Source organism: Rhipicephalus sanguineus, chromosome 4 (assembly GCF_013339695.2).
Source record: "Rhipicephalus sanguineus isolate Rsan-2018 chromosome 4, BIME_Rsan_1.4, whole genome shotgun sequence".
Lineage (NCBI taxonomy): Eukaryota > Metazoa > Arthropoda > Arachnida > Ixodida > Ixodidae > Rhipicephalus > Rhipicephalus sanguineus.
In genome coordinates, this window is record NC_051179.1 from 188,240,723 (window position 1) to 188,255,190 (window position 14,468).

General features: G+C 50.7%; 1 protein-coding gene across 1 annotated transcript in view; it reads right to left on the reverse strand.

Moving 5' to 3' along the window:
• The window catches only part of LOC119391923 (serine/threonine-protein kinase Pink1, mitochondrial), a 116,592-nt gene that overhangs the window by 62,583 nt on the left and 39,541 nt on the right, over positions 1 to 14,468 (reverse strand). The window contains exon 4 of the mRNA XM_037659572.2: positions 6,334 to 6,402. Within this exon, the coding sequence (XP_037515500.2) occupies positions 6,334 to 6,402 (69 nt within the window). The remainder of the gene's footprint in view (positions 1 to 6,333; positions 6,403 to 14,468) is intronic.

The window sequence follows — 14,468 nt, forward strand, 5'->3', positions numbered from 1 at the left end:
GGGGGTCGGGGGTTCAACCGCCTCCCCCCCTTAAATTATTCAATTTTGCGTGTGTGTATATATGCACGCACTTATACGAATGCCCGCACAAACATACACAAAGTATGGTTGCCTCCCCCCCCTAAAAAAAACAATTTCTGGCTACGCTACTGGTCCTGTCAGTTTCATTGCAGAGGCATTCCACTGTAAAAAAGTGTAGTTCGCAATGCCAAATAATGCAAGTATTCAATCCCTATTCTGTATCAAAATCTGACCTTCATAGCACGTCTATTTGGAGCTTCCTCACTTGTATTTTCTATTCATGATTTGCGAACCTGCACATCCTTTTGCGGTGCCTTGACCATTGGGCAAAACAAGTCAGCATGAGTCCCTCGAAAATATTTCACACCAAGATATTTTACTTTCAGCAATATCCAAACAGCAAGTTGTTGAAAGGCATATTATACTATTAAAATGTCCTTCATTAGGGATCCAGTGGTGGAACAGCTGTGCCATTCATGCCATTGTGCGCCAAACTTGTTGACCTGTGTCATCCTGCACCAAAACACCCCCATTGTGCCAAACTCATTTATCAGTGCCGTACTGCACCACAGCAATCAAATTTAGCCGCAAGGTGGGACAGCCATCAAGCCATGTGCCCGAAAATGCGGCTGAAACATTGTGTTTTTTGTTTCATCAAAAGGGTTTCGGTTTCATTGAGGTTGTGTTTGTCTACGGAGGTGCTAAGGGGCACGGACAGAAAAAAACATGGCTGATTGGTTTGTCATAGGAATCAGTACAACACGAAAGTGAAACGTGCCTTCACAGAAGTAGTTGACTGTTCACTGTGCATTCATCTATGAGAGCTTGTATAATGTCTATTGGTGTTTGGCAGCTATAGCACCATTTGACATAGATGCACCCACGTTGACGCCTAATGACACATCTCCAATGTGACGACTACCGTCCGTGATTATGGTTTAACCCTTGCGGTAGCTGAAGTTGTTAACATATACATGGACACAGAGTATAGCGCCCCGCCACGGTGGTCTAGTGGTTATGGTGCTCGACTGCTGACTCGAAGGTCGCGGGATCGAATCCCGGCCGCGGCGGCTGCATTTTCAATGGAGGCGCAAATGTTTGGGGCCTGCGTACTTAGATTTAGGTGCACATTAAAGAACCCCAGGTGGTCGAAATTTCCGGAGCCCTCCACTACAGCATCTCTCATAATCATATCGTGGCTTTGGGACGTTAAACCCTAGATATTATTATTATTTACACAGAGTATCGTGATTCCCGCGCTACAATCGCTCATTAGTGCCATGACGCAGTACAGTGAAAGCTCGTTAATTCACACCTCATTAATTCGAAATTTTGGATAATTCGAAATGGTCGCCGCAGTCCGGTCCGCAGTGCATAGGAGACCATGTGTAAAACGATTCGTTAATTCGAACAGAAATTGCCGCCTCTACGGATAATTCGAAGCGCACGCCGCCGAGCGTCATCATCGTCAAACACTAGTGGAAGCTTTTACGGCCGAACGATAGGTGGCACGACCGGTTTTTTCGAGCTTCAAGTGGCCTCCGAGCAAAGGGCAAGCAAAGTATGGCCTCCGAAACCCAGGGATCAATTTTTTTTTTCCGTAGCCCTCCCGCTATCTCAGCGCCTGGCTTCTTGTATACGCGGGACCCGCGGGACGCTGAGGAGTCGGCGGAGTAGTCCTAGCAGTCCTAGGCCGCACCCGGCAGCGTCACTTTGTTCCTCGAGCACGTTGTTCGTTCACGCCGTCAAGCCGTCTTATTCCGCATCGAAGTTGCAAGATGCCGCAAAGAAACTACTGCGCGAAGACTGTCAAGGAGAAGGTGGAGATTTTGCGAGAGGTTGACCAAGGGAACTCGAGCAAATACGAAATTGCGAGGAAGCACGGCATACCTCCGAGCACGTTGTCAACCTACATACGCAACAGGACGGCCATTGAAAACGCCTATGAAGCCGAGGATTTTGGCGCCAGTCGAAAAAGGCTAAGGACAGCGAAGTTCCCGGAACTGGAGTCGGCTTTGATTATCTGGGTTAAAGAAATGAGAGCCCAGAGTATCGCATTGAGCGGCCCTATCATCATGGCCAAGGCAGCCGATTTTGCCCTGCGCTTGGACATTGAAGACTTTGTCGCCTCCGAGGGATGGTTTCATCGTTTCAGGGAGCGGCACAATCTCGTATTCCGCACGTTATCCGGCGAGGCAAAGGAAGTGGACGCCGAAACATGCGCTACTTGGAGAAGCGACACCTTGCAGCAGTACTTGGAGAGCTACTCACCACAGGATGTGTTTAACGCTGACGAGACAGCGTTATTTTAACACGAAAGTGTTTTATGCCGGGGTCCACCAAGTACATCCGTCACGGATATGACGTTATAAAATGGACGCCAACGGGTGAGAAAGAAAAAACCAAGAAAAATATACCCCGCTGGGAATCGAACCCACGACGTTGCGGCCGCGACGGCAAGCGCCCGACGCTCTACCGAGTAAGCTAACTCGGGAGATGCCAGACACGGCGCGAACGCGCCTTATATCTTTCACACATTCTCTTTCACGGCGGGCGGAGCGGGGCGGTGCCGCCGTCTGTGAGGTGTGAAAAGAAGTAATGCTTCACGATCGACACTTACTAGCGTTTCCTCCGAGATTGCACGCGATATCGGAGGTAATGGTTAAAGCGTCTCGATACCAGAGAGGTAGACTGGCCGCGCTGGCGTCGCCGAGGCACGCTTGACGCAGTTACGTTCTTTGCCTTTGGCTTCGTGTTAGCGTGCGTCGGCTCATCGGAGTAGTGCAGCTTCCACGTGCAGCAACGGGATTTCTCCGCGGCCGACTGCTTCAGTTGTGAGAGCACTGACTAGCAAAACTGCTGCAGTATGCGTTGCAGAAAGGACGCGATTTCGACGGGCGAATGTCGTGCCTTGGTGGAGCGGGAGCCGCGCCTGCGAGACAGAGGCCAGCGGAACGCACGCGTTTGCGGCTCAGGCTACGAACCTCTACCTCCCGTGTTGCTGAAGCGCAGTGTGTGTTATGTATGCATGAGCACAGGCGTCGGCTACCCATTGCTAGAAAGCGCACACCGTGCCGTTTCTCTCCTTAATTGACGACGCTTTGAAGAAGCGCATACTGGGTACCAGTGTTGGTTATGAGCTTGTTGATATCATCCTTACGCGGGATTCACTATTCGTTGTGTCCAAATATATGTTCACATCGTCAGCTACCACAACGGTTTAATAATGATCATGGGCGTTAGTCGTCGCGATAGAGACATGCTGTCAACATGGGTCCATCCACGTCAAACGGTGCTATAGCTGCCAAACACGAATAGACATTGTACAAGCTCTCATATATCACTACCACGACCTGTTTTTTTTTATGTAGCGGCCATGTCACTACACAATAAGCACTACTTCTGTGAAGACACGTTTAACTTTCGTGTTATACCGATTCCTATGACGGAGGGATCAGCCATGTTTTTTTCAAGTTGCAGCCAGACAAGACGATCACCTACAAGGGAGACAGCTGTGCCGGCGGCAAGCGCAGCAAAGAGCGTGTCTCTGTTCTGGTCGCCGCAAATATGACCGGTACGGAAAAGGTCCCCCTTTTTGTGATTGGCAAAGCACTCAAGCCACGGTGCTTCAAAAACATTCGGTCACTGCCGACGGAGTACGCCGCAAACAAGAAAGCCTGGATGACAGGTGACCTGTTCAGGAAGTGGCTACTGAAATTTGACAGGCAAATGGAACTGGGCGGCAGACGCTTTCTTCTTGTCGTCGACAACTGTTCGGCGCATTGAAGTCGACGTTGAGCTGAGAGCAACAAAGTTAGTGTTCCTTCCAGCAAATACGACTGCGGCCCTACAGCCAATGGACCAGGGTGTGATAAGGAACATCAAGTGCTTTTATAGGCGTCACATGCTGGAGAGAATGATTTTGTGCGCGGGCGACAGGAAGGACTTCGGCATTACGCTGTTCACTGCCATGCACATGTTGGTGCGCGCATGGGAACAGGTGACCGCGACCACAATCGCAAACTGTTTCCGCCACAGTGGATTTGCAGCTGGAAGTGCGCAGGATAGTTGTGACGTCGACGTGGACGGTGCTGAGGAGCTCATGCCAGTGGCATTGCGCGACACTCTTCGGGGCGTACGTTTTGCCGATTATATTGAAGTTGACACCGGTGCATCGGTGTGTGGTGCCCTGACTGATGAGGACATTATCACTCAAGTAGCCGGTGCGCAGCCTGTTGCTGAAGAGCCAGAAGGTGAGGAAGACGAAGATGACGAAGCGCCTGTGCGCCCGTCAGCTTCTGCGGTGATGGAGGCACTTAATGTGGCGCGTCTCTTCTTCAGCTTTGAAGAGGGTGAAGAGGATTCCCTGCGCCGCGTCCGCATGCTGGAACAGAGAGCCACAGCTGTGGCATTCAGAGAAAAGAAGCAGATGGTCATCACCGACTTTTTTGGCCAATAAATATTTTGCGTGCCCCCACCCCCGAAATCCACCCATTTTTGCTCACTTTCATTATTTCGAATTTTGTTTAATTCGAAATTGCTCAGCGTTCCCGTGGAATTCGAATTAACGAGCTTTTACTGTACTTCACTTCACCGCACAAAGACAGCGGCACCGCACTGCCCTGCTTAGCCCCGCCAACAGAGAGCACCGCGTGAGAGAAAGCACGTGAGAGATATAAGGTGCGTTTGTGGAAACGCATGCATGTGCACCGTTGCTATAGTCAGTAGAGTGCCAGGTGAGTATCATCACAGACCAAGAGGTCGTGGATTCAATTCCTGGCGGCAGAACTTTTTCTTCTAGTTTTTTTCCTTGGTGGCGTGCATTTTACCAACGTCATATCCGTGACGGCAATACGTCAGTGAAGTCTTGGCGGGCCCCGGCATAAAACACTTTCGTGTTAAAAAGAAAAAGAACGACGACGCGGTGTTATTCGACTAGCTTCGGCAAGGGAACCTTTCCTGGCACTTCCCCTCCCACTATTCGGGCCTTCTTTCTTTCCTCCATGCTCCTGGCCATTGGCCATGTGTGCAGTGTCTCTTGGGTAGGATTTTTTTTTTTTCAAGATTGTCATGTGACGCCCTCTTCCTTGAAGCTACGTGCCTTCTTGGAGTTCTTGGTGCGGCATTTTTACGGTTTTCTTTTGTTTGACGGCACCGGCTGCTGTGCCACAACTATAGGAGAATGACAAAAAAGTAACTAAAATGTTTTTGTGGCTCATAGCAGAAAATATTTGCGTGAAAGTTTGTACCTTATTGGTGGTTAAAAACAATCCCAGCTTTGCGGCCTGCAACTTTCCGTAGCTATGTGTAGTGAACAAAGCATTTTAGACACTTTGCCCAAGCTTGTTACCGTATTTACTCGAATGTAACACACGTCTTTTTCCATATTTTTGCTACCTGAAGTCGACCCTCACGTTACAATCGAATACCGAAACTCAAGTTGGCTAAGAAGTGCAATGATGCACACAATTCTCTAATTTCAGTTAGATTTTTTTGCTTCCTGGAAAGTCGCCCCTCGCATTACAATTGTGGTCGCGTTACAATAGAGTAAATATGGTAATTCAGCTCGTTCTTGTAGTGAGGTAATGAGGTAATCACGCATTTTTGCTCGTGATATTAGGTTTTGTCTTTGCTTATGTGGAGGAAAGTTATGCCTTTCAACACGCACTAGTTACGTCGTCTACGTAAGTAGTGCATAATGGGGTATGTTCGTTGACTCTCACAACCCTGTGACTGGCGAACACAAAGCAGTGTTTATCTATGCAGGCACTTAAACCGCTGTTTGATATAAAAAATACAACCAAACACCTCCCTTGATTTACTGGAAGAAAACTTCCAGGATACAAGCGTATTTTCCCAGGCATTGTACTACCTAGCCAGGAGGAGATGAACTACATAAAACAGAACGAAAAGGACAACACGAACATATAGCTAAATAAGCCTATTGCACAATTTAGCTTCGCTAAATGCAGCATTGGACAAATGCTGCTTCAGAAGTGCTGTGAAACAGTGCTACATCTGCTCTGAACGGTCTTTCGTACTGCTCCAAACTCAAGGTCTTTCTGGCTGCTCCAAGCCTGCTCCAAAACACCTTTCTGGCTGCTCCAGGCCTGCGACAAAGCCACTTTTGCCTGTTCCCAGGACTGCTCCCAAACCCATGTACCCTGTTCCCCTAGTGTGGTTCCCATGGGAGCAAGAGACTTACTTAAAGTTTTTGACAGCTCAACCCATCTGTCGAAATAGTGGCTTAAACAGCCGCGTACTGTGCTGCTGTTTCAAGTAGCCGAATAAAAAAAGAGTCGCTTGACCTACCTTGCATGTGCTTCACCGGAACTGCAGAGTCCTTTACTGTCGAAACCCCTGTCTGTGTCTCCTCACCACCTGCGCATGATGTAGGGGCAGTTAATAAAGCTCCTCCCCATCTGTAGGGTGGCAACATCTGCATTTCTTCACTTTCATGCGCTTTCCTCTACAATGGTGCTGCCCATTCCGTGCCAACATCGCAGAATGAATGCACAAACAACTTTATTTGCCCCCGGTTAAAGAGAAGGGGCAAGGGGACATAGGTTGGGGGGGAGGAACAACTGGAAGTAGGCCTCCTCGAAGCCTCTCAGCCCAGTCCAGGATGGCCTCCTCAGCCCCCCCCCCCCCTGCTCCTCACTAGAAATTGTTTCAGGAAAGGGAGGTGCTCAGGGCAGTGCCACATGATGTGTATGCCACATGGATGCGCACTTAGCTAGGGGGTACACAGCACATGCATCTAGGTAATTCTATGACAAAAACAATAAAAGTTACCCACGCCGCTCCGACGTCTCGTTCATTCAAGCATTTGTCACCATTGCCGATTATTTGAAAAACATTAGAAAAATATTCCTTATTTCGAATATGCACTGGTGTTCGATTCGAGCACTGAATCAAATAGAGCACTACAGTCGAACCCGGGTATATTGAACTCGCCAAAAAACATTTATTAGTTATATACTATGACGTAATTCGATATATGCCCGCTATAGCATTTGATGACCCAAAGGCACATACCAATAAGAAAAGTACTTTATTAATATTGTTACGTGAGTGACAGTCGCTTTTACAAGTCGCTATTCACAAGATATATTTTCAAGAACGGCTGCAGCGCTGAGCAATCCGGCTCCGAGCTCGAGCAGCTAACGACCTTCGTCCTCTTCGTCGGGCGCACACGCGCGTCGACAATATGGATTCCGGCAGCCTACATGTAGCATAACCCCCGGCGCAAAGGCGCCGTCTCGGCGCATCTAGGCGTCAACGTCATTGGGCGAGTGGTACTGCTTCAGGCGTGCGACGTGTACGATGTCGCTGGCATGCGGGGTGGATGAAGACGACGAGTCAGCAGGAGCGATTTCATAGGTGACGGGAGTCACCGCACGAAGCACTCGGTATGGCCCTGTGTACCGAGAGAGCAGTTTGTCGGACAAGCCAACGTGCCGGGTCGGAGACCACAGCAGAACCAAAGAACCGGGCGAAAAGTGTACGTCGCGGTGTCGTTGATCATACCGACGGCGTTGGTTCTCTTGGGAGGTCAGAAGGCGAGTACGAGCGGCTTCGCGTGCATGAGCGGCCCGGCTGATAGCGTCCAGGGCGTATTCAGTGGTCGGAGCTGCTGGCAACGGAATGACTGTATCAAGGGGCAATGTGGGTTCGCGGCCGAACAGCAGGAAAAATGGGGAGTAACCAGCCGTGTCATGGCGCGAGGAATTGTAGGCAAATGTCACGTACGGTAGAGCAAGGTCCCAGTCGGAGTGGTCTGAGGAAACATACTTTGAAAGCATGTCGGTTAGGGTTCGGTTCAGACGCTCCGTGAGGCCATTCGTTTGCGGATGGTACGACGTAGTGAGCTTATGCCGCGTTTCACATGAACGCAGGATGTCCGCTATGACTCTCGATAGAAATGTGCGGCCACGGTCCGTGAGCAGCTGGCGTGGAGCACCGTGTTGCAAGATCACGTCGCGCAGAAGAAAATCGGCGACATCTGTGGCGCAGCTTGTTGGAAGAGCTCGTGTGATGGCGTAGCGTGTGGCGTAGTCTGTGGCCACAGCTATCCACCTGTTGCCAGCAGAAGACAGGGGAAAAGGGCCGAGTAGGTCCAAGCCGACGCGAAAGAAGGGTTCGGACGAAATGTCGAGGGGTTGGAGGCACCCAGCCGGAAGCGTCGATGGTGTTTTGCGGCGTTGACATTTCTCACACGCCGCGACGTATCGTCTGACGGAGCGTGCGAGACCTGGCCAATAGAAGCGACGGCGGATTCGGTCGTATGTGCGGGACACACCAAGGTGACCGGCAGTTGGAACGTCGTGAAGTTCGTGGAGTACAGCGGAGCGGAGGTGTTTGGGTACAACAAGCAGCAGGGATAGTCCGTCTGGATGAAAGTTGTGGCGGTATAGCGTACCATTCTGGAGTACGAACGAGCGATGAGATCGGTCCGAAGGTGAGGCTTCGAGGCACTCGATGATAGCCCGTAAGGATGCATCACGGCGTTGCTCGTCGGCTATGTGGGTCAGTTGGGAAACGGTGCACACGCAAGCGTCGGTGTCAGGGACGGTGCGCGACTCGCCAACCGGATAGCGAGATAGGCAGTCGGCGTCCTGATGCAGGCGTCCAGACTTGTACGTCACTGCAAAAGTGTACTCTTGCAGTCGCAGAGCCCAGCGACCAAGTCGACCTGTGGGATCCCTTAATGATGAAAGCCAGCAGAGCGCGTGGTGGTCGGTGACTACGGAGAAGTGAGTGCCATATAAATATGGACGGAACTTGGAGACCGCCCAGACAAGAGCAAGGCATTCTCTTTCGGTGATCGAATAGTTGCGCTCCGCAGGTGTAAGGAGGCGACTAGCGTAGGCGATAACGCGGTCGTGTCCCTGCTGACGTTGGGCGAGGACGGCTCCGATCCCGTGACCACTGGCATCAGTTCGGACCTCAGTCGGGGCGGATGGGTCAAAGTGGGCCAATATAGGTGGGGTCGTCAAAATTGTGATGAGGTGAGAGAAGGCGGCAGCTTGAGTGGACCCCCACGAAAATGGGACGTCTTTCTTTAGAAGATCAGTAAGTGGTCGAGCGATTGCTGCAAAGTCCTTCACGAACCGCCGGAAATAGGAACAGAGTCCCACAAAACTCCGAACATCTTTGGCGGATTTGGGTACTGGGAAACTGGTGACGGCACGAATTTTCTCAGGATCCGGCCGCACACCAGAAGCATCAACGAGGTGGCCCAACACTGTAATCTGTTGGCGGCCGAAGTGACACTTCGACGAGTTCAACTGGAGGCCAGCATTGCGGAAGACGTCGAGAATAGCCGACAGACGCTCAAGGTGGGTCTCAAATGTAGGTGAAAATACGAGGACGTCGTCTAGGTAACAAAGGCATGTTGACCATTTGAACCCTTGTAGCAGAGAGTCCATCATGCGCTCGAACGTGGCTGGGGCGTTGCATAGACCGAAGGGCATAACCTTGAATTGGTACAGGCCATCGGGAGTGACGAAGGCGGTCTTTTCTTGGTCTTTCTCGTCCACGGCAATCTGCCAATAACCGGAGCGAAGGTCTATGGATGAAAAGTAGCGTGCGCCATGGAGACAATCGAGAGCGTCATCAATGCGGGGCAAAGGATACACGTCCTTTTTCGGAATTCGATTTAGATGCCGGTAATCGATGCAGAAACGCCACGTGTTGTCTTTCTTTTTAACCAGGACGACGGGTGACGCCCAAGGGCTCGATGAGGGCTCAATAATGCCTTTAGCTAACATCTTGTTTACTTCTTCTTGAATAATCTGGCGCTCCGATACGGACACCCGATACGGTCGACGGTGAATGGGAACAGCATCACCTGTGTTGATACGGTGCTGCACAAGAGAAGTTTGGCCGAGTGGTCGATTGTCAAGGTCAAAGATCTCGCGGTAAGAAGCCAAAAGGCGGATGAGGGCGGCTGATTGCGCTGGGGGGAGGTCTGGGGCAATCATGGGGCGTAATGCCATGTCGAGGCTTGTGGTATCGGGTGGGCGACAAGGAATATTGGAGCATACGTCTGCTGCAAAAGAGGTGACGTGGTCATCGGCTAAGGACCGCAACGTGGCGATTAAGATGCCTTGAGGGAGGACTTGCTTCGTGAAGCCGAAATTTATGACGGGGAGATGTACCCGGTTAGCGGCTATAGTTATGACGCAGTGAGGCACAGTGATGTCACGTGCCAGAAGTACATCAGTAATCGGCGTGACGACGTAGTGCCCATCCAACACGGATGAAGTCGTTGTGAATTCGGCGAATGTTAGGGCTTTAGGCGGTAGGCGGATGAAATCCGAGGTGCAGAGGCTGTGTGGGAGGTCGGGGTGAATATCTGGCTGAAGAGGAAGGTCCAAGCAAAGAGTACCAGCGGAACAGTCTATCAGGGCAGAATGGGTCGACAGGAAGTCCATCCCTAGGATGAGGTCATGAGGACAATTATGGAGCACCGTGAAGAGGACAGGAACGTAACGGTCGGCTATGCTTATGCGAGCTGTACACATTCCAGTGACAGGAACAGTTCCGCCATCGGCGACGCGTACAGCTTTTGTAGTAGCAGGTGTGAGGACTTTTTTCAGTCGGCGACAAAGACGAGCACTGATTATGGACACGTGAGCTCCAGTATCGACTAGAGCCGTCAAAGAAATACCGTCCACATGCACATCGATGAGGTTCTTGTTCGTAGGAAGCGTCAACGGAGGATTTGGTTCAGAAGGAGATGATGCAGCACTACCTCCAGGAGCTGCACGATCTAGTTTTCCGTCGGGTACGATGCAAAGTTGGGCGGCGAGGGGTGGCGGCGGGGTTGGGGCGACGGGGAACGACGGCGTTGAGGGGACGGTGAACAAGCAGGAGGGCGGCTGTTAGGTGTGTCACCAGTAGGGTCTGTACGGCTGGGCGAATACCGGCGAAGATCTTCATATGGGCGGGAAGGCGAGAAAAATTGGGTCCTATAGGGCGGCGTCCAAGTGGCGCGGCAGTAGCGGGATACATGACCAACGCGGTGGCACCGGAAGCAGATGGGTCTGTCGTCGGGAGTACGCCATTCCGCTGGGTTGCGAGATCGTGGAGGAACGAATGGGTCACTTCGAGGTGCATTCATGGGCATTGGTCGGGACGAGGGGCGAGAGACGGGGCAGGCGACAGGGAACCCGAGGTTGGCGAATTCTTGTCGTACGACCGCCTGAATAACGGAGACCGCGGGGGTTGGTTGTATAGTGGCATGGTCGAATGGAGAGGGCTGGAACGGCGCTGGACTTGCCGCTTCAAGTTCCCGTCGAACGATACGCGTTACACTCTGCTCAAAGGGCGGTGTAGCGGCGGAATCGGAGCAGGTGGACGTGGCAGCCGTGTTTGGCAACCGAGAAAATTGAGGGTGCACACGACGGCTTTTGGCCGTTTCGAAACGGCGGCATTCTTGAATGATGCGGTCGATAGTCGAGACGTTGGTGTAGACCAGCAAATGGAAAGCGTCGTCCGCGATGCCTTTCAAAACGTGACCCACTTTGTCAGCTTCGGGCATTGCCTCGTCCACTTTCCGGCAAAGAGCAAGCACTTCTTGTATGTATGAGACATACGACTCAGTAGGTGACTGGACACGGGTAGCGAGCTCTTGTCGTGCAGCTGCGTGGCGACCGGTCGGGTTCCCAAAGATGTCACGTAGCTTCTCCTTGAACGTGTCCCAGCTGGTGAGCTCGGTCTCATGTGTTTCGTACCAGATGCGCGGGGTTCCGTCCAAGTAGAAGAGAACATTAGCGAGCATCATGGTAGGGTCCCACCGGTGAGTTTGACTGACCCGTTCATACAGGCGAAGCCAGTAGTCGACGTCGAGGCCAGGTTGCGCAGAGAATGTCCCAGGATCGCGGGGGGTGGGGACCGCAACAAAGGTTGTCGTAGGAGCCGCAGATGGAGATGGGGACGGGTTGTCATTGGAAGCCATGGCGAGAGGCTGGATGACGCGGCCACTGCGGAGCTGCGTGATGAGGACGGGGAACGTTCCACCTCCACCAAATATGTTACGTGAGTGACAGTCGCTTTTACAAGTCGCTATTCACAAGATATATTTTCAAGAACGGCTGCAGCGCTGAGCAATCCGGCTCCGAGCTCGAGCAGCTAACGACCTTCGTCCTCTTCGTCGGGCGCACACGCGCGTCGACAATATGGATTCCGGCAGCCTACATGTAGCAATATGGTGGCTTACTTGCGTGCCCTACTTTGGAACAAAATAGTCCTGGATTTTCTTCTGTTTCAACGACTTTGCTGCCTGTGACGGCACGCACGCCTCCACGTTGTCCAACGAGTCGGAGCAGCCTTCCATATTCACGCAATAGCGCCGGACCAACGCAAGTGCACTAATCACTTTGGAGGATGTAGGTAACGGGCCATCGTCAATTTCCTTATTGCTGTAGCTTTGGCTCGTGGTAAGCACGACATCTGCAACGTGGTCAGCACGACATCTGCAACGTAGTCCTCATCTTGTAGCTGGGCCATGATGGCGACATCATCGTCCGCACTGAGGAACTCATCAAATGTCGATCCGTACACGGCGGCGATGCGGACCTTGTACGCGGCGGCGACGTCGGACTTCTTCTCACCGCACTTGACTGGATTTATGATTTCGAGTTCCGTGGCGAATGGCAAATTTTGCCTCTTTGCACAAGCCAGGACGACAGCGCGCCAAGAAAGTTCACGGAGCGCCAACAGGCAACACCACCAGCACGGACCACGTTGAATGAGGACTCGAGGAAAAGAGGCAGCAGCAGGCATGCAAGCATAAAAAGAAAAATGACGCTCACTTGTACTGCCTCCGCGCCTCGGAGAAAGCACGACGGCCTCTCATTGGCTGTAAGTGCTGCGAGCAGGCTAGAATCATTTTTTGCAGGGGGGATGTTCGGCCGTGCACAGCTGGGTCTAAACCACATTTTCTAGGGTGGCGCCGGCAGTTTCCCCCGCCACTGCGAGGGAAAGCCAACTTGCTGGGGCACTTTTGAGGCACATGGAGTTTGATATATCGGTTGTCGTTGCTATTTTCGTTCGATGTAATAGTAACTTTTGGTATATATTCTCAATGTAAATTTACCATGTTTAGAAATTGTTCGATATACGGGACAACTTGATATAAATGGGTTCGATATAGTTGGGCTCGACTGTATTCGATTTGTTATTCGAAGTTTTCGAACATTCGCACACCCCTAGTTGTAACAATTCAATCTTGTTTTGCCACATACACAGCAACTGAGAGAAGCCCTTTTTGTTTTGTTCCATGCAACCTGGTTGAAAGAATGGAGTCTTTGTGTTATAGCAGTTGAATATTGTAATAAATGTGATGACTGTGCTTTGCGCCATTCGTTCCATGTGAATTGATGGTGCTTCCACTGCGATGGACAAGTGATGGCATGAGGCGTGAACTCGTGAGTCGGGTGACTGGTGGGTTCTTTATGATGCTGCTTGGATCAAATAGCGCCATGATAATTCTACTTGAATCATGCACTTCATTTTAACTGCCTGCATAACAGAAATGATGAACGACACTAATGATTCAGCGTGAACATTGCAAATAACTATTTTTAAAAATTGCCTCCATTCATTCACTTCAAAACTTCATTGAAGTATTCTGGTGTAGTGCTATGCAATGGATTAAAAAAAATAGTGCATCCCAGATAGCATTCCAGCTATGTGTAAGCCTTAGTGAATGCGTTACATTGTCTTATTTCCATACTTCCGTTTTTACTATCTTCCATCATGCCAGTTTTTTCAAAAGGGTTAGAGAAAGTAATACTTAAACAATTCACATCCTTTGTAGATTATAAACCAAGTGCAATATGGTTTCCAGAGAAATAAATCAACAGAGCTTGCCCCTTTATTGCAAAAAAAAAAAAGAATACACACTTGAAAACTCTTGAAAACCACAACCTACTTTTAGGTGCGTTTCTAGACGTCACAATGGCTTTTGATAGCCTTGGTCATCAGATTCTTCTCCACAGGCTTGATCACTATGGTATTCGGGGCAATGGCCATTCCTCCGTATCATTGTACCGCTTTAAGACAGGTTAACTTGGGTCTACCTCAAGCATGCAATCCCAGTTCCATTTCATAGCAAAGCGGACCCTGTGGCGGTGTCAATGGCATCACTAAAACATGTTGCATGACCAGAAGAAAGGAGGAGCCTTGTGGCAAGGGAAAGTAGGTCATGCAATTGACCGTGGAGAGGAGGTGTGACTGTAAGGGGAGAGCGAATAGAAAAATAAAGTACACATACTGGCAGGTTTATTGCAGCACGCGAACATAGGAAAAAAGAACAGAGTAGACAGAAAGAGCACTCTTTCTGTCTACTCTGTCCTTTTTTCCTACATTCGCGCGCTGCAAAAACCTGCTAGTATGATTACCAACCAACTAGCCCAAGCCTCAACACTTATAAAGTA